Source organism: Trametes versicolor (genome assembly GCF_000271585.1).
Source record: "Trametes versicolor FP-101664 SS1 unplaced genomic scaffold TRAVEscaffold_13, whole genome shotgun sequence".
Lineage (NCBI taxonomy): Eukaryota > Fungi > Basidiomycota > Agaricomycetes > Polyporales > Polyporaceae > Trametes > Trametes versicolor.
Window position 1 is genome coordinate 1277823 of NW_007360333.1, and position 18054 is coordinate 1295876.

Genomic DNA, 18054 nt, shown 5'->3' on the forward strand with positions numbered 1-18054 from the left:
CCGGCCGCAGACATCCGCTGCACAAGATGCCTGTAGTCATCCACTTAGTCTCGCAGGCGGACGATACCACCCGCCTGTCAAAATGCAACATCATAGCTCGCGCTCTCAAGTGTGCCACAGTGGCGGCCGAGACGTCACCGTAGAGCACATGCCGGCAGTGGTTGTGGAGGAGAAGCAGCACGATGAGTACAGCACACGCATCGTTCGCGATAGGCTCGGCGGTCCAGTACTGCAAGCCAGGCGGCCTCTCGAGGAGCACGACGGGTCGGCTGTCATTGAGGTCGGAGTCGGTACGCTCCGTTTGACCACGACGGAGCAGCTCCGGCCGCTGCACCAGCTAACGGGGGAGACGTTCGTGCGTGCTTGGTTCCAGTGCGTACAAGGTGCGTCGCTGCTTGGCCTACTGTATGTGCAGCTCCAGCTCGGTGTTCAGTGCTGACCACTCGTACAGCACACCACCTCAACTGGCTCAACGGGATCCACCACAAGGACCTGAATCTGAACAACCTCATATACCGCCTCGAGGACGGCGCTGTCTGCGGCGTGCTGTCTGCGGCTGGGATCCCGCCCCCGATACCCCAGCGCCGCAAACTGGACCCACTCTAGCTCGGTGCCGACTGGCGCGCTGCGCTTCATGGCCATCTACCTTCTCGACAAAAAGGGGTTCCGTGGCGGGGTCCGCCGCCTCTATCGCCACGACCTCTAGACGCTGCTCTGGATCTTCCCGTGGGTGGTGTGTCGCTACGAGGACGGGCGGGAGGTCGACCCCCTGCCGCGAACGTATCGGGAGTGGACTTCAGACCACATGTTGGTGTGCAAGATGCGCAAACACGACTCGAAGCTCCTGATGCGCGGATTCGAACCCGGCCGTGGCCCGACCGCAACGTGGACTGCCGAAGCCGAGCTCGTACGGTCGATACACCATTACCTCCGAGCGACGCAGCTTGCCCGTGACAACAAGAACTGGGGTATGGCTGAGGAAACCCGTGAGGAGGAAACGGACGAGCCGGTGGTCTGGGGGAGTTCTACGCGGCGGTACGGGCGGTTGGCACAGCGCACCCCGCGACGAGTTACAGTCTCGCATTGATACCTGGACCAATGCTTGATATACGGGTATAACTGGGACGCGAATGATACGACGTCGAGGAGCGTCGCTGACCCCGTCTTCTGCGGAGGCAGACCTCGGGAAAGGATCCGTAGGCTGTAGTGCGCAAATGTTTATACATTACGCCGATCTGAACGTAACGTCCAGACTTAAAAGTCCGTTGTGCGAGACCATTGGGAAGTACGATCTGCATCGCAGTTCCTCGGAAACGTGAGACGAGTCTGAGCGTGTCAGTACTAGAGCTCAAAGCCTGAGACAAGCTAAGACCTACAGAACGTACCTCCGGAGTGAGATCCAACGCCGCTGCCGTCGAGACGGCTCGACTGGAAAGAGGTTGACGGCTCTGTGAATGCCACTCATCCTGCTCGTGGGTTAGTAGGACACTGGTTCTTGGTAACAACCTCAAGATAGGGACAGTCCGGAAACATACTAGGATTGGGTGAAGCTGAGGACGTCGCCGCGAGTGCTGTTGACGAGGACGTCGAAAGTGCTCAGGTGTCCTTGTGTTCCAAGGCTTACTACTGATTTTGTGCGTCGATTGTGTCGCGTCCTGGGTCGTGCCACTCCGACGACCCGCACCGAGGGCGTGTAAAACGGCAGTGACTCACCTCCCCAGTGGGAATTCGGCGTCGAGCACACAATGAACATCAGAGCATGCCTGGCGTGTCGATACGCCATACATGTGTTCATTTCCACAGCCGCCAGGGATGATGCCCAGTTTGATGAGCGAGAAGCGCAGAGGGCGCTCATCCCGCCTCTTGTCTATGTCGAGCAGGACGTTGAAGTGTGCTCCTTGCCGATGCGATGCCCGAGGACCCCTGGGATGAAAGCAAAGGGTGAAATTGAGTGGGCGGCATTGAGGAAGGGCGTGGAAGCGTCCGGCATTTTTCGTCGACATACTCGGGGTATCCTACATCGACAACCATCACGTCCCGATTGAGAAGGGCTGTAGAGCGGCGCAGCTCTCCCGCTCGCGTGTCACAGGCACACAACCCTCCGCCAATAAATCATCGGGGATGACGTGTATGAGCCTGGCACGGGAAAGGATCTTCTACGTGAAACAAACCTGGAAATACCGTGTCACACTGCAGACCGGCGCGAACGTGCTGCAGAAGCCAATACTCTGAGCTTACGAAACTCAAAAGTCAATCCAGACATCTACGCACCATGCAGCGCCCACGCCAGGCACGATCGGGAAGCCCTCGATCCCAACGAGCGGGCCAGCTAATTTCGGAAGCTGAGGACGCAGGGCGATGATGGGCAAACCGTCGGTCCGACGGTGGAGGTGGTTCGACGACATCGCGGCACTCGCGGTTCGTCCGACACTCAGCCGCGGTGACGAAAGACGGCACGGAAGAAGGAACGGAGATGGTCGTGGTGGGAGCAGGAACCGTCACGCTCTCTGCAGCTTGAATGGCGGGGACGGCAGCAGCAACGATCGAGCGAGCGGCCTGGACGATCACGGAGGGCAGCACATTGTATTGCGGTGGGAAGGGCCCCTGAACTCTGCGGGGGCGGTGAGCGGCATTTGCGCATCCCCGCGGACTCGCATGTCAGAGGAGGATGGGCACTCGGCGAGGTGGGACAATCGCCGCTCTGGGTGCGACGGCGCCGTACGTGGGTGCCATACGTCGGCGGCTGGCATGTGAACGCAATACAGTGCGGGTGACGCCTGACCGCAGGCCAGGGTGAGCATACGAGGTACGCGAAAGAGATGTGTGCCTCACCGAGCCGTGAAGAATTATCCGGGGCTGGCCGTCTGTTCATGCCCGAAGCGCTAGCGGAAGAAGCTCATCCTCCGCGTTTCCTATGACGTGCTCGGGGACATTTGGGCTCTGCAGCGCGCGGTTTCTGACAAGTAGAGCACAAGGACGTCGATTGAATATGTCGCAAATATATCCAGCATAGCAGATCCCCAGAATTGAGCCTTGGAACATGAGACTCAGGAGACGAGGTTGAAGGAACGTGGGTGACGCTGGGCGCTCCGACAACCCATTTCGAGAGGAGCCCTAACCCTTTTCAGGGCCATCAGGGCGTTCTCTGCACTGCCAACCGCATTTGGAGGTGGAGCTAGTTCGAAGTTTTACCACCACGGTCGCCCCGGCTCAGTCTGTCTGTGCTCGACATATCGCAATCGACGAGACTGAGCGCGTTTGATGTCACTCAAAGCAACCCGAATTCCCCTGGCTCCATCAACAGTGTCTGTTTTACTAAGTCAACCTGACATGAAACTTGGATCACCGGTGGCGGATCTGCGAGAACAGCAGTGCTCGGAACCTTGACGCAAAAATATCAACGGAATCGATGTAGTTTGGGGATGTTTATGAATTTAGAGGAGTGTTTTACAGTTCATGACATGGAGGGATGACAGGGCTCTACATGAATATGCCGCCAAGGATATTCGCCGGCGGAGCCCCGCTGCGTTCCCGCTTGCGGATCTCCTCCTTGGTCTTCATCGACAGAATGATAGTCGAGACCTCTGCAACGCCCCACACCGCGCACTTGAGCACGACGACGCTGAGTACGATGCCCCCAACCAGGAAGCCCGCGAAGCGCGCCAGCTCCCGTCCGCCCGCCGCCGGGTCGCCCATGATGCGGTGCGCGAACGAGTGCGGCTGCACCGCCACGACCGCGACGACGAAGAGCGCCCCAAAGACGACTATGGGCGCGAGGAACGCGAAGACGCGCTCCTGTGAGAACTCGGGGTCCGCGTGGAACCGCCGGATCACGTCCTGCACCTCCTCGAGGGGCGGGCAGACGGCCTCGTACCAGTCTGCGGCCTCGTCGGAGATGGCGGCGCGCGTGGACGCGGGCTTGTAGTCCTCGGCGCGGCGGCGCGAGGAGGCGGAGGGGTTGGTGGAGATGAGCGCGGAGTACTCCGCGCCGGCGTTGTAGCGTTGGATGAGCATGGTTGGTGGGAAGTGGTGATGGAGGGTGGGTGATGGAAGGAGGTTTGTTGGAAGGGGAGGCGAATAGCAGGGTGGTTGTGGTGGTGACGACCGGGTGGGCGACTGGCGCGAAGATGGTGAAAGGGCGAGTGGTGATGCTGACCAGTCAGACTTGGAGGGTTGAAGGTGAAGATGATGGTGATGCAGAGACGGGCTCAAAGAGCCCTCCTTATATCCCCCAAACATTCACTTCCGCAGGAGATGTTCGCAGTGGATGTTCTGGTAGGATGCGTAGGACATCCGAAGGCAGATGCTCGGGCCCCCTTCAACCTGGGCGGGATCACAATCTCGACTGGCACATATCCGCGCACTATGCAGAGGTTGCGTTGCAAATCCGACCGATACTTGCCGCATGGGGGCACGGATTTCGGGTCAGCCTGGAATTGTATGCGGTCATCCGAGACCGAGCTTTGTCGCGTCAGACATACTCTGCGGATATGTAACCTTGACCCCTCACTTTTATCGAGGAGTCTATGGGAAAACGTCTGGAGACGGCAGTTTCAATAGGCGTAACCGAAGAGGCGAGACGGAGCAGTCTGAGATCCGAAGGCAGGCCTAAGGGCAAGGTCCAGATCATCGCTAGGCGCGAGTGGCTGACTGGAAGTCTACCAGGCACGGCGGGTACTCATTTTCAGCGTACTATGCTTGAAGCGAATCGAGCACTCGTCGCCGCAAATAATTCGAGGGTTAAACATCACATTCGTAAACCAGTACGCGAGTCACAACAACCGAAATCCAAGTACAATCTACACTCCCCATCCGCCTCCTCCGCCTTCACCCGCTACTACGCGTACATCAGAGAACAGAGAGTCACTACAAACAAGAAACCGAGACGGTCCAGAAAGCATAGAAAACGAAAACGGTGCTACCGTAGGTACGGGTTGAGACCTAGACGGGTGCGACCGGGGGTGCTGGTGCGCGTGTGCTCACTGCTCAGCAGCGGGGGTGGGGACCGCGAGACCGAGCGGGAGGGAGGGGATGGGGAGAGACGGGATAGGGAGCGACGGGATGGGAAGCGACGGGATGGGGAGCGACGGGAGGGCGGGAAGGCCAGTCGGGAGAGCAGGAAGGCCAGTCGGGATGATGCCAGTAGGGAGGATGCCCGTCGGAAGGATGTCGGTGGGGAGGATGCCGGAGGGGATAATGCCAGAGGGGATAATGCCGGAGGGGATAATGCCAGTCGGGATGGGGAGCGACAGAGCGTCGTCGACCACTGTGTTAGATATCAGAGTCTATACTCTTAACGCGAGGATGGAAGGTATTACCATCAGCCTTGTCAGACGCGCTGTTCGAATGTGACTGTCAGAGAGGGTGCGGAGGGAACAAATGGTGAAAACTAACGCTTACAGGCCAAGGGGCAGGCCGGTGGGGAGCGCAACGGGGATCGAGACGTCGATGGACGTCGCAATGGACGGCAGGCTCGGGATGGGGAGGCTCGCGAGGCCCGTCGAGACGGTGAGCCCACCGACGATCGGCAGGTCCCCGAGGATGGGGCCCACGATGGGGAGGGAGCCGAGGAGGCCTCCGCCCGCGGCACTGCCGCTGCCGCTGGCGCCACTGCCGGCCAGGATGGGGCCGACGATAGGGAGGCCGCTGACGATGGGGTCGAGGATGGGGCCGACAATGGGGAGGGAGCCCAGGAGCTGCGGGACCGGAGCGGCCACAACGACGGAGGCAAGGGCGAAGACGGTGGCGAACTTGGCGAACATGTTTGCGAGGTTGCTGTGGATGCGGTCTCGAGGCTGTGAGCTGTGGTAGAACTCTGAGGACCTTAGGGCAGTCGCACCGCACTCTTTATACCTTCGACCCACGCTGGAATTCCGCCGCAAATACTCTGAAGCACCCATGGACTGGGGCCGCGCTACCGTATGTTGCAGAAGGGCGATGACGGAATGACGGTAATGGCCGCGCACGGAGGTCGCGCGCCAAAAATGGTGCGACATACGTAGGGCGGTCGTTCGCCGTTCCCATGTTAGTCTGTGAGAACGCTTCGCGGACGAAGAAACGGGCCACGAAGAAGCACCGCCTGCGCGTCCGCGGCGGCGTTAATGAATGTGCGAAGAGCGCGAGGTCGCACTCCATGGGAAGGGAGCCTTCCCACGGGAACGCAGGTTGCAACTATATTCCGCATTTGAGAGGCGAGACGCACCCGCATGCTGTCCGGCGCATCACGACCTGTTGCCCGACGCTGCGCGCTCGTCAGGGGGAAGCACTCACGCGTCTTCTACTCGCTGACGCGCTGGCGTAGTCTGGGAATTGCCTTGCCTTCGGATAATTTGCCTGATCACTTAGGGCTTCGGGGGCAGTGAACGAGGCTCCGACGAGTTGCTTTGGCACATGGACAGGAATAGGAGAGTAAGATCATCTACACAACCCCTCCTCGTAGGATCTTCGTCTGCTCGGACCCGAGGAAGAAAGGGTCAATGCAGGTACAAGACGTTGAGGCTAGGAGACAGCGTTTGGTAGATGATATGCCCCCCTAAACCCAAAGTGTTATTCGTCGCAAAAGGCGCAATTCTTATTATTGTGAGCGATCATCGGCAGTAATGTCCTTCGAACTCATGTAAACACGTCATTCGAACCATGCGACGACCTGCCCGCCTACTACACCAGCACGCCGGTGCGAATGCTGAAAATTCACCGAGGAGCAGACGTGCAGTGTGGGCGAGGATGAGCCGCGACCATTCGATCCCAGGAGCTGTCATAGCGCCGCGCGGCCGAATGGAGAGGCTCAAACATGAGAATCCGGCGAAGCCGTCACATAAAGACAAGGTGCCGCCATGGCACAAGCATCGGACGCATGGGAAGCGATGACGCTTGTGCCTTGGCGGAGCGTGACACAACATACGGCGAATGAGCGCACCTCGTCTAGAGTCACAGGACAGAATATTCGACTTCGAGGCCTCGAACGAACGGCAAGTGGCATCCGCATTTCGGCGATGACGACGCAGGGTGTGAGCGCGACCACCATCCTCGGTAGTGGCGGAAAGCGTCCATGGTTCTGTGATCGCCTTCTGAGTTCCCCATCGTGCGGTGTGAGCCGGCAACACAGCATGAGAGTGGAGCTAGAATAGACTCGAAAGGGAACCTGCGCAGCAGCAGGACGGTAGAGGGCAGTGGGATAGGCTTACCACGTTCATGGGCGAGCACGGCACATTGCGACGAAAGAGGATGAGGTGACGTTCGGGGTGAGCTTGAGATCTGAGCATAAGCTTCGGTAGGTGACTTGACTGAGGCACAGTCTGTCGCAACCGGTCCCGCATGCCGGGGGCATGGAACACACGGGCAGACTTCCATGAGGCGACGGAGATGATCTTTGGGCGACGGTACGGGATCCTGGACAATACAGTGGACGCCGTCGCGCACGCGGACGAGGAGGAAGATCGTAACATACCGATGGTCGTGTGGTGGGGCCGCAACTCAGGCGCGTGGTGGGTTGCCGTCACGCGAAGGCGACCTATCGCCGCAACACAGTCTGAGGCGGCGCTTGCTGTTTCCAGTCCTGCGGCTGAAGAAACTGCACTATGGCATCGAGAAATTTGCGGATAGGGGGCAGTGTCTCGAAGCTTGGGAGGAACTTGGTCGGAATCTCGCCACCCCGGTCATTGGGACATATTCTTGACGTCTCGTCCCGCGGGTCGCGGAACGTATTCCCACCGAAAAGTTTCTATGCAGCCGATGAACTACGCCCTAAAAATCCCGAGGAAGCCGTTGTAAATGTTTGGCAGAACTATACACAGCGGGTGAAGTTTAGGAACTCACTGTAGCAGAGGATCGTCGACCTCTGTGAAGATATCGTTCAATCCGGTGCGTATCAAATTCGACCAGCGGAACTCCGTTTGACGGCTCAACATTTGCAACGTCGATGAAATCCAGCTCACCAATATCATCGCGGTGTCTGCGGGCGTTCTTGGACTTCTAAGTTCTAGCTTCTAGCCGCCAAAGAGAGCATCAGAGATGTACACCCGCCTTAGTACTGCGCAAAGGTGGTGGTAATGCGGGCGTGGCAAGAAAGAAGATAGGAAGTTGGCCATGTCCAATGGGCATCTCCCCTTCGGAGGACGAATCGTTGTCAGGAGGTTTGAATAAGCCCGACAAGCGGATATTCGCCTCTCGGGATCCCAAGGTTGAGATTCCAGGTCTGGTGACCTTCGTAGTCTATGACACGATGTAGCGTGTATGCACCGAGTTCACGCAGTTGTCTAGACTCTGGATGCTGATGAACGGTGAGACGAGTAGGTCCTTCGCGCAGTGAATGGCACTTACCGCTGTTCAAATCCGGTCTATGCTTCGCACGTCCGAAATGCCACTCAAACCCGCTGTTTTTCGGAGGACCCAGAGCGAAAGCTGGGAGCGGCAGCTAGAACTACATAACGTTATTAGATACCAGCTGACTTGACAGATACATGGAGACTAATTCGGCGCGCACATACCACACAACGGATGAAGATTGTTCTCCCAAATGGCTCACGGCGTCCTGAGTCGTCTTACACATCGGCGCGGCATGAGCTGTGAGCGTCATCCGAAACGATATACGAAAGAACCCATTGTCTTCCAAGTAGGGCTATTGCTGAACACGTTGTTCCATGTCCTGCTGTATTCGAGACAATTGAGCAAGAGCGCATTGTCGCAGACGACAAGAAAAATAGCGAGGACAATGAAGTACGAAGACAAGCGGCGGAGTTCAGGCGCGTCGCGCGTGCTCGGCGGCCACCCTCCTTTTCCTCACTCCCTCATCTCGACGTGACGAACATACACCCTACTAGCACTTGACGACAAAGTCTGACACGACACGACGAACTTGAACGCGACACCGACTACGCGCAACGAACGCGACCACTCGCGGACCATAATATTCTTGCTTGACCGCATACTTTGTGGCTAAACACGCTGTACACACTACGCACTACGAGCCCACAAGACGACTCACAGGACGCTGAATATCTGCGACTCGCCCTGAATACTCTCAGTCAACCGCTACACCTTGTCATGCGACACGGGCCATGCCAAGGCTAGGTAGCGAGTCAAATTCTTCCGTGCGCCGGCACAATCCCACCCAGACGCTCTCGAACTACTTCCAGGTCAACTCCCAGGTTTGGCAGATCCGCTCTAGTGGCCCTCCCACACGCGCGGAGGCATCGACAAGTCAGCCACCACTTGAACCAGACGCGCAGTTCGATGTCCTGGACGACCTGCTCAGCCGCACCCGCGCCTCCGGATCGCGCACGCGATGGAACGCGCGCACGTTTGGCAGCCCGTACGGACCCCGCCCGCTCCACAAGTGGCTGCCCTCCGAGCAAAAGCATTTCGAGGAGATGAGCGCGCTGATGGAGATGTTTCCGGAGCCTGGGTCGGACGACGAGATCGAGGAGGAACCGGAACTACACGAGCTGGTGGCGCAGGATCGCGCGGCGGGAGACGAGGCTGACGAAGAAGAGTTCGACGAGGATGAGGCTGACGGGGAAGAGGGCGATGAAGACGAGGTTGACGAGGACGAGGACAGCGAGTCCGATCCCGAAGAGGCTGACACAGGTCAGTCGCCACAGCCTCATAGTCAGCCACAGTCATCCGCCGCAGCCAAGAAGCGGGAGAAGAATAAACGGAAACGCGCGAAGGCCCGTGCCAAAGCCAAGGACAAGGACAAGATGAAGCCTCCATCTAACCCCGACCCCGCGCGCGACCCGCCACAGGATCTGCTCGTGTCTATGTCGCGCATCGCCCAGCTGGTCGGCTCGCTGAACACAGACTCACCGGACGAGTCCAATGAACTTCTCCAACGCGTGCGCGACGCGTTCACGGAAGAGGGCCGACGGCAGCTCGGATCGCTACAGCCGACGGAACCGGCGCAGTGGCGGGCAGAGGTGCTGCAAAGCGTGCGGCGCATGGAAAGCATGCTCGGGCAGATGGAGAAGTGGCAGGCGCAGGTGGCGCCTGGTGAAATCGAGGCATTGAGGGCAGAGACGGCGCGGCTAGAGGTCCGCGTCCGGGCAGTGGTAGAGCAGAAGGAGCGGGAGCGCGTTGAGGTTCGTACATCCGTCCAGACCAAGCAGGCACGCGACACCACATCCATAGCGGGCCCCTCGAAGGCGAAGAACACAGTGGATGTAGACGTGGAGGAGGTCACAGCATCCTCAGAGGGCGAGGAGCCGGTTGAACTGGACGTGGACGGCGACGGACTGTTCCAAACAGGTGCGGAAGAGAAAGATGGTGATGACGCGGACAGTCTCTCTGATAGCGCTCCAGAGAGCAACTCTACTCCGTCGGAAAGCGATACAGGGCCGACGGAACCCGACCCAGACGATCGTCTATTGCAAGAAGAGAAGAACATACTGCCCAGCCCGCCGCTCTCACCAGCGCCACCACCATCCACAACCGCTACACCGGAGCCACCTCCCCAACCTATACATCAACCTCTAAACATAGTCATACAACCCGCGTATAACATCCCTGCCGAATCACTGTCACACTCTTCCCCTACAACATCGACACCCGCTCCCTCTTCACAACAGTCTGATCCTCCTCCTATTGCAATCTCGGGACCCGCACCGCTACTCGGAGCTAAGAATCAGAACGTACCACCCGAACCGCCTGCCAACCCGGTCGACTACTTGACCAAGTACCCGTGGACAATGATCGAGGTCCTCTTTCTTCTCGAGGTTGTGGCACATTTTCCGCCAGCCGAACATGGATGGACGTTCATCGCAGAAGCCTACAACAACATCCTAATCACGCGGCCGCTGCAAGAGTGGTTCGGCAAGCAGGCGACCGCGAGCAACGAGGAGGAGGCAAAGATGAAGAACGTCCTGCAGAAGATGCACGCAGAGGCGCGGCAGCTGCGCGCGCGCCGCGCACAGGAAGCGGCCGCACAGAGCGCGGGGGCAGGGAGTGGCGAGCGCGGTAAGGCGGCACCCTTTGGGAGCGCGGAAGCGCAAGCTGAAGCTAACGCGCGAGCAAAGCAGCCAGCGACCGCAGGCTTGGGTGCGCTGGACAAGGACGCGCTTATCGTCACAAGGCTACCAGCTCTCTTCCCCCCACCAGCAGGTGGCGTCGCGCACGCCGCGGACAATCCCGCCACCCCTCCGCCCGCACAGCGCGTCGTCACATTTCCCCGCCGCCGCCCGCCTCTGAGCCTGCTGTCGGAAGACGCAAAGTCTTTTGCGCGTGTCATGGCTTCCGCAGTCGCGGGCGTACGGCCGCCGTCCGCAGAGTCGCGCGCCGCGATGCTCGCGCTGTACTCCGCCACGAAGGCGCGGTTCCCTGTGCGCACAGCGTGGGACTGCTGGCACCGGTGGTGCACGCCGTGGGTCGTGCAGGATCCTGGCCCGTCGACGCCTTTTCCGCTCCCGCCTGTCGTCCTCGACTACATCGCCGGGAACATATGTCTGCCCGCAGGGACATGGATCACACAAGCGCGAGACTTCGTATATCGACCTGTCCCCGGGACGTATCCGGACGTACCGGGCGTCCAGCGTAGGGTCACGGCGGGATATGACCCGAGACTGGGGATGGTCACCTTCGCGCGCATGACCCATCTGCTTGCGGAGCGGACGTGGGCGGGGATGGGGTTGAAGAGACGCCCGGATGGGACGGTGACGGAGGAGATTCTGGTTGGTCGGAGGGCGAAGCTGCCCGGGACACTGGCTGGTATATGGCCGGGAAGATGTAAGTCGTCCAGTTATTGCAGGAGAATACATGCTAATCGGGATGTGCCACAACAGCTCCCGGAAAGGCTGGAGCGAAAGCCCAGTCTGCCACCACTCAGCCTGCCCCCGCTCAACCTGCCGCCGCGCAGCCCGCCGTCGCACAACCCCCTCCGAACCAGGCGGCCTCTCCTGAGCCTACCCACGGCGCATCGACGCCAGACACTGCCGGCAAGAAAGTCCGCTTCGCACCACTGCCCGCAAAGCCTTCGAAGGCCGCGCCCGCCGCCTCGGCGTCCACCACCCCCAACACGACCACAAACCCACGCCCGCCCTTTCTGCCCCTGCCCCTGCCGCGCCCGCGCCCCCCAACCGAGTCCCCGCACGTGCCAGAAGGCACGTTCGGGCACCCCTCGCACCCGGGGATGGCGGCGTGGTTCGAGCGCGCCACAATACGCGCGGACGTGCTCGAGCGCGTGCTGGATCTGGAGCACGAGCGGGAGAAGTTCGACCGTGCTCTGGAGGGCTTCCCCGCCGATGCGCTGGAGCAGAAGTCGAGGGACGAGGGAGATGGAGGGCGGGGAAGGAGGGTCCCTCTGCATCTGCGAACGCTGAATATCCCGCCGCCGCCTGTGCATGTGAGTGGCCAGCCGTGGCTGCAGCTCGCTTCGGCGGCTTCGTTGGTTAGTTAATGTGTGGAGAGGACGAGTCTAGTCGGAACCCTGTAGCCCTCATTAATGTGATTGTTCGTTCGAAACGTGTAAGACTCAGCGTGTGGAACGTTAACGTTCATAACCTCGGTGACTGGGGGATCGACTGCAAGTTGCGGTGGCGTCAAATAACCACCCACAAGAGGAGACGCCCAGCGACGTGCCCTTGCAGATAATGTTGCCACAACCAATGGCGTGAATATATGTATTGTGGCGACCTGCATCAGGAACGCCTCGCACGTATACGCTGCAACATGTAGCTGACTACAAGCTGTAAACGCGGTGTTCCAGCGGTGGAGTTAGATCAGTTGTGAAGTACTAGTCTTGAAGCTGCGCTGGCACAGTGTTGCAAGACAGTGAATGCATCAAGAGCCTCCGTCGTATCGTCCACAAATTCACTAGTATACACACGACTGAAAGCAACATCTACTGGACCTGCGCACCGTACCCCCGGATGCCCTCTGCGAAGCTCCACTGTGTCTCGATCTGGATCTGGTCCGAGATCTGGACGCCATTGGCGGTGACGGTCGCGAGCTGGTACTTGTCGAGCGAGCGCGCGTCGCGGTAGAAGAGCACGCGCATGCAGTCGTGCAGGAGCGTGCGCGCCTCCGCCTCCCCGAGCGCGTCCTGCTTCCCGTCGACGGCCGCGCGGAGGAGCGGGATCGCGATGTACGAGCCGTACCCGGTCGCGATCGACGGCGCGGAGTACGTCGTGCCGAGCAGGTCGACGTACCCGAGGAAGCGCTTCCCGTCGCGGAAGCCGCCGACGAGGATCGAGTTCCAGAGCGGGTTCATCTTCGAGCGGCGCGCGTACAGCACGCGCGAGAGGTACTCGTGCACCTCGGACGGCCCGAGGTCGTGCCCGTCTTGGTGTGTGAACTCGTCGGTGACGATCTCGTTGAGCATGGACTGGATGGCTTGGAAGTCGGACATGTCGCCGGAGGCACCGATGACGGTGGAGGTGCCGACGGGGTGGAGACGCTTGATGTCCTTGAACCGGGCGAGGGAGCCATACGATGCTAAACAACATTCGATTAGCGTTGGAAATGGGAGAGATGTATAGAGACATAGAGAGACGTACCGAGGTTGTCTGCAGCCATCATAATACCATCTTTGTACATGATCGCAAGCACGGACGTTCCCGTCACGATGGGTTGCCTACGACGCGTTAGAGGTTAAATAAGACGCGGAGTGTCTCTCAAAACGCACTGTGTATGCTGGACCCCCTCAGCGAAGGTGTCCTTGGCTGTTGGCCGTTGGTGGATGGGGTATGTCGCATACGGGTCGAACGCCTCCGTGCGCTGCATACCAGTCAGTCTGAGCCCCAAGCTGATTTTCTCATGAAGCGCACCGGCCTGCCCCAGTTTGTCGGAAAGTGGTCCATTGTGAGAGCAGAGAGAGCGAGGAGGTGTGCGGAGAGGGTGAGGGAGAGAGCGAAGGAGAGCAGCTACGCGTGCCCGTACGCGCGTCGGGGAAGTGCACGCACGTGACCCGGCGCGCTTGCTTTTTCGTGTTCACTCCTGCGGTAGGCTGCTCCTTCTCTTGCCTCTCGCCACCATCTCCTCCCCATCCTCCTCTTCTCTTCTTCCCCTCCGTTCTCCGCCATGGCTTCGTACAATCCATACACAGCCAGGCCACCGGTATCGGACTCCCCTGCGCCCGCACTTGGCAGCAAGGACCCACTATTTGGCTTTCTTCCGCGCAAGGTCACCTCGGAGCAGGCGCTGAAGGCCATGGCACGTCGTCGCTATAATCGCCTTCTGGGTGTATCTGACTTGGCTATAGGAAAGCGACACCAACCCCTTCAGTAAAAAGCCACACTCTGCCCAGTACAAGAAGATCCTTCAGGACCGCAAGAAGCTCCCTGTGTTCTCGCAGATGGACCAGTTCCTCAAAATGGTGAGTCCCTCCGCCACTCTCCCAAGTCAGGGGAGGTCAGAGTACCATTCAGGTGTCCCGTCCCCCCGGCCAGTCGTGAACACATCGCTGATGTCCCGCACCGCACAAAGTTCAGCCAGAACCAGATTATCGTCATGGTCGGCGAGACGGGTTCAGGCAAGACTACTCAGTAAGAGAATATTTTGGCCCTGTCAATCTCATCAGGAGCAGATAAGCTGACTTTTCCCTTGCTTGTTAGGATACCCCAATTCGTCTGCTATTCGGATCTGCCACATACGAAGGGCAAGCTGGTGGCGTGTACACAACCTAGACGAGTCGCCGCCATGTCCGTCGCGAAACGTGTCGCGGACGAGATGGATGGTGAGTTCCTCTTTGCTACCGTCTCTCAGGCCACGAGCCCCCCATCGCGCATGCTCCCGCCTCGAGGCTTCCCACTTGAGCCATTACATTGGCATCGCTTTCATGACAAGACGCTCGACCTGTGGCTCCTTTCTTGAGTATGCTACGCTGCGCTGTCAGAGGTGAGTAATCTGTTATAGGATATGTTCGTAGGACTACCGGTGCGCAGACTACACACTGGGTAGGCCGTTCGTCAACTGTCCGCCTAGATGGACCCATTCATTCGTACCTCCAAAGCGTCCAAATGCTTAGGCGATGAATGGATGCTTGTGACCCTTGTATATACTTCTTTCGAGGAACACATGGTAGGAGGTAAACGGGATTAATGAGAGTGCACCACGCATGCTGAGGGCTAATCTGCGCGATGGACGGTGGGCTTGTGACCTGGGAGATGCTCGATACAGCAGTAGTTTCGTTGCTGATTCGTTCAACAGTACAGCTCGGGAAGCAAGTCGGTTACTCTATCCGTTTCGAGGACATGACAGAACCCGGGACCACCTTCTTGAAGTACATGACCGATGGTATGCTGCTCCGAGAAGCCATGAACGACAACGAACTCAGCCGGTATTCCACGATCATCCTCGACGAGGCCCATGAACGTACACTAGCAACGGATATTCTCATGGGTCTACTAAAGGACATTGCGAAGCGGCGCTCCGACCTCAAGATCGTCGTCATGTCCGCAACGCTCGACGCTCAGAAATTCCAGAAATACTTCAGCTTGACTGGAGCTGAGAACCCGGCGCCGCTGTTCAAGGTACCAGGTCGGACGCATCCAGTAGAGGTGTTCTACACGCAGGAGCCAGAGCCGGACTACGTCGAAGCCGCGATTCGGACGGTTCTCATGATCCACCGCGCAGAGGACCCTGGCGACATCCTTCTTTTCCTCACCGGTGAGGAGGAGATCGAGGACGCGTGCAGAAAAATCAAGCTCGAGGCGGACGACCTTCTCAACCAAGATCCAGACAGTGTCGGCCCCCTCGTGTGCATACCGCTCTACTCGTCTCTCCCCCCACAACAGCAGCAGCGTATCTTCGACCCTGCCCCTTCTCCCCGCGTTCCCGGCGGCCCGGCCGGACGGAAGGTCGTCATTTCGACAAATATCGCCGAAACGTCCCTCACCATCGACGGCATCGTTTACGTCGTCGATCCCGGCTTCTCGAAACAGAAGGTCTACAACCCGCGTATCCGTGTCGAGTCCCTGCTAGTCTCGCCCATTTCCAAGGCGTCCGCACAACAACGCGCGGGTCGCGCGGGTCGTACGCGCCCCGGGAAGTGCTTCCGGCTGTACACGGAGAAGGACTTCATGACGGAGCTAGAGGAGCAGACGCACCCTGAGATCCTGCGAAGTAACCTCGCGAACACAGTGCTTGAGCTCGCGAAGCTGGGCATTGACGATCTGGTGCACTTCGACTACGTCGACGCGCCCGCCCCGGAGACGCTCATGCGCGCGCTGGAGCTGCTGAACTTCCTCGCCGCGCTGGACGACGAGGGGAAGCTGACACACTTGGGCTCGATCATGGCGGACTTCCCGCTCGACCCGCAGGTGCGTTCCGTTATAACTATTTGTTGGTCTGGCAGATCTGACAGACGTCTCGTGTAGATGGGGAAGATGCTGATTGCGAGCCCGGAATTCAACTGCAGTAATGAGGTTTTGACAATCGTCGCGATGCTGTCTGGTGAGTCTTCTTCCTCTATATCCTCGTATTCATAGTGGGCTCACACCCCGGGTGCAGTCCCGAACGTATGGCTCAGGCCGCCAAACCAGCGCAAGGAGGCTGATGCAGCGAAGGCGCTGCTTACCGTCCCCGACGGCGACCATCTCACCATGATGAACGTGTACAACCACTACGTCAACAGTACGTGTCCCCCAAGTTAGGCTCCTCACATTCGCTGACGCCCCCTCAGACAAGCACGACAAGAACTGGTGCTGGAACAACTACCTCTCCGCGCGCGCGCTGCAGCAGGCGGAGAACGTGCGCACGCAGCTGCTGCGCACGATGGAGCGGTACGAGATCGAGCTCGTGACGACGCAGGACGAGCGCAAGCTGTGGACGAACATCCGCAAGGCGCTCGTCTGCGGCTTCTTCATGCAGGTCGCGCACAAGGAGGGCGAGAAGAGCAATTACCTGACCGTGAAGGACAACCAGGTCGTGTCGCTGCACCCGAGCTGCGGGCTCGACACGAGCCCGGAGTGGGTGCTGTTCAACGAGTTCGTGCTCACGACGAAGCCGTACATCCGCACTGTCACGGAGGTCAAGCCGGAGTGGTGCGTGTGACATACAATGTGACTTGGCGCTGCTGCTGATCGGATGGGTCTTGACAGGTTGCTGGAGTACGCGCAGAGCTATTACGACCCGGCAACGTTCCCCGAAGGCGAGACGAAGCGGGCGCTGTTCCGCAAGAGGCGCGCAGCCGGAGAGGATGGCACCGCGAGCGCGAAGGCGAGCAGATCGGGCACCCCTGCTACAGTTGACCGAAGCAAGAAGAGGCCGCGGAAGGCCTGAAGCGAACATATGTCATGGAGTTCTCAGGCGCCGCGTGTCGGGTCTGGAGCTATCACGGCGATGTGGTGTAGAAGGGTCCTGAAAGAACCTGTTCATGTAGATATTGTACTGCTGGTTGTTTGCATAATATGCTGTCTGCACTGTACACCTCCAACTCTAGTCTGTTGATATCCGGCAGCTCTTCTCGTGTCCCGTCCACTTACTAGGTCGATGTCCAAACGATGCGTGAGTCTCTCTGAACTACCTCCCGCCTTACATATGTAGTCTAATCAGTCGGATCCCTGCAGAGCTCATCAACGGGCGACTATCTCACGTGTAGTGCCCATTCGGCCCTAACCTTCAATGCTACCGCGACATCGTGATTCGTCCTGCATCATGCACATCTGACGGCACCACGGGCCCCGCTTCTATCGCCACCACCGCGTTCCAGAGTATTGGCTATGGCGCCTCCTTCGCTGCAGTTCGTACTGCGTGAAGTCAGGCCGGTCCTGCAAACCCAGATCGCAACCGCCTGCCTGTCATAGCACGTTCCGGGGCGCTCGATGTCTACAATGCCGCCCCTGCTCTTCCACCGCCAGCAACAAAGCACCATCACGGGGCAGAGCAGCAAATATAGTCATCTTTCATCAATCTGTCGTCTGATGATAGGACCAGTGTTTGCTACCGTGAGTACCGTTCGTTCCAACGCATTTCAATGATAAACTGAACATGCGTGCGTGTCTGATATGCGGGACGCATGAATCTCCGACTTTCGTTGACTTCTCACCTGCTCGGTCAACACTTGCAATGCCGTGGGGGGTGTTCTCTCCGACCCGGCACGTAGCGTGACCTCGGAGCGACGATTAG

At 59.0% G+C, this 18054-nt stretch overlaps 7 protein-coding genes across 7 annotated transcripts; 4 read left to right on the plus strand and 3 right to left on the minus strand.

The window, feature by feature from the left end:
- Window positions 1-82: 82 nt before the first annotated feature.
- Window positions 83-1087, plus strand: TRAVEDRAFT_24263 (uncharacterized protein; the record flags this gene model as incomplete). Its single annotated transcript, XM_008045806.1, has 4 exons — window positions 83-383; window positions 452-548; window positions 607-676; window positions 707-1087. 4 exons carry the CDS (start codon window positions 83-85, stop codon window positions 1085-1087), a joined length of 849 nt encoding a protein of 282 aa, XP_008043997.1.
- A 2393-nt stretch (window positions 1088-3480) lies between these two features.
- TRAVEDRAFT_53314 (uncharacterized protein) lies at window positions 3481-4014 on the minus strand (the record flags this gene model as incomplete). Its single annotated transcript, XM_008046222.1, has 1 exon — window positions 3481-4014. The coding sequence occupies one exon, from the start codon at window positions 4012-4014 to the stop codon at window positions 3481-3483; it is 534 nt and encodes a 177-aa protein (XP_008044413.1).
- Window positions 4015-4979: 965 nt separating this feature from the next.
- On the minus strand, window positions 4980-5762 carry TRAVEDRAFT_53315 (uncharacterized protein; the record flags this gene model as incomplete). Its single annotated transcript, XM_008046223.1, has 3 exons — window positions 4980-5266; window positions 5319-5338; window positions 5401-5762. 3 exons carry the CDS (start codon window positions 5760-5762, stop codon window positions 4980-4982), a joined length of 669 nt encoding a protein of 222 aa, XP_008044414.1.
- A 265-nt stretch (window positions 5763-6027) lies between these two features.
- On the plus strand, window positions 6028-6514 carry TRAVEDRAFT_61154 (uncharacterized protein). The gene has a single exon (XM_008046224.1). It carries the CDS (start codon window positions 6106-6108, stop codon window positions 6286-6288), a length of 183 nt encoding a protein of 60 aa, XP_008044415.1. The 5' UTR covers window positions 6028-6105; the 3' UTR covers window positions 6289-6514.
- A 4155-nt stretch (window positions 6515-10669) lies between these two features.
- TRAVEDRAFT_31900 (uncharacterized protein) lies at window positions 10670-12414 on the plus strand (the record flags this gene model as incomplete). The annotated part of the gene is made up of 2 exons (XM_008045858.1): window positions 10670-11715; window positions 11772-12414. Coding segments are annotated over exons 1-2 (1106 nt in total), but the record flags the coding sequence as incomplete, so codon positions are not given.
- Window positions 12415-12753: 339 nt separating this feature from the next.
- TRAVEDRAFT_67268 (proteasome endopeptidase complex beta subunit) lies at window positions 12754-13821 on the minus strand. The gene is made up of 4 exons (XM_008046225.1): window positions 13755-13821; window positions 13613-13704; window positions 13485-13561; window positions 12754-13422 (listed from the first exon to the last, which is right to left on the minus strand). The coding sequence occupies exons 1-4, from the start codon at window positions 13785-13787 to the stop codon at window positions 12830-12832; spliced, it is 795 nt and encodes a 264-aa protein (XP_008044416.1). The 5' UTR covers window positions 13788-13821; the 3' UTR covers window positions 12754-12829.
- A 161-nt stretch (window positions 13822-13982) lies between these two features.
- TRAVEDRAFT_155656 (pre-mRNA-splicing factor ATP-dependent RNA helicase PRP43) lies at window positions 13983-17383 on the plus strand. The gene is made up of 9 exons (XM_008046226.1): window positions 13983-14139; window positions 14189-14302; window positions 14413-14471; window positions 14541-14662; window positions 15136-16247; window positions 16305-16380; window positions 16438-16560; window positions 16610-16970; window positions 17028-17383. The coding sequence occupies exons 1-9, from the start codon at window positions 14008-14010 to the stop codon at window positions 17206-17208; spliced, it is 2280 nt and encodes a 759-aa protein (XP_008044417.1). The 5' UTR covers window positions 13983-14007; the 3' UTR covers window positions 17209-17383.
- The last annotated feature ends 671 nt before the right edge of the window (window positions 17384-18054 follow it).

Bases quoted from the DNA above. Each gene is read 5' to 3' on its own strand.
- TRAVEDRAFT_61154 (XM_008046224.1), top strand. From the start codon at position 6,106: ATGTGCGAAGAGCGCGAGGTCGCACTCCATGGGAAGGGAGCCTTCCCA.
- TRAVEDRAFT_67268 (XM_008046225.1), bottom strand. From the start codon at position 13,787: ATGGACCACTTTCCGACAAACTGGGGCAGGCCG. The intron at 13,562-13,612 runs GTGCGTTTTGAG...AACGCGTCGTAG, and splicing joins GAGGGGGTCCAGCATACACA to GCAACCCATCGTGACGGGAA. The intron at 13,423-13,484 runs GTACGTCTCTCT...AATGTTGTTTAG, and splicing joins GATGGCTGCAGACAACCTCG to CATCGTATGGCTCCCTCGCC.
- TRAVEDRAFT_155656 (XM_008046226.1), top strand. From the start codon at position 14,008: ATGGCTTCGTACAATCCATACACAGCCAGGCCACCGGTATCGGACTCC. The intron at 14,472-14,540 runs GTAAGAGAATAT...CTTGCTTGTTAG, and splicing joins GGTTCAGGCAAGACTACTCA to GATACCCCAATTCGTCTGCT. The intron at 16,971-17,027 runs GTGCGTGTGACA...GGGTCTTGACAG, and splicing joins ACGGAGGTCAAGCCGGAGTG to GTTGCTGGAGTACGCGCAGA.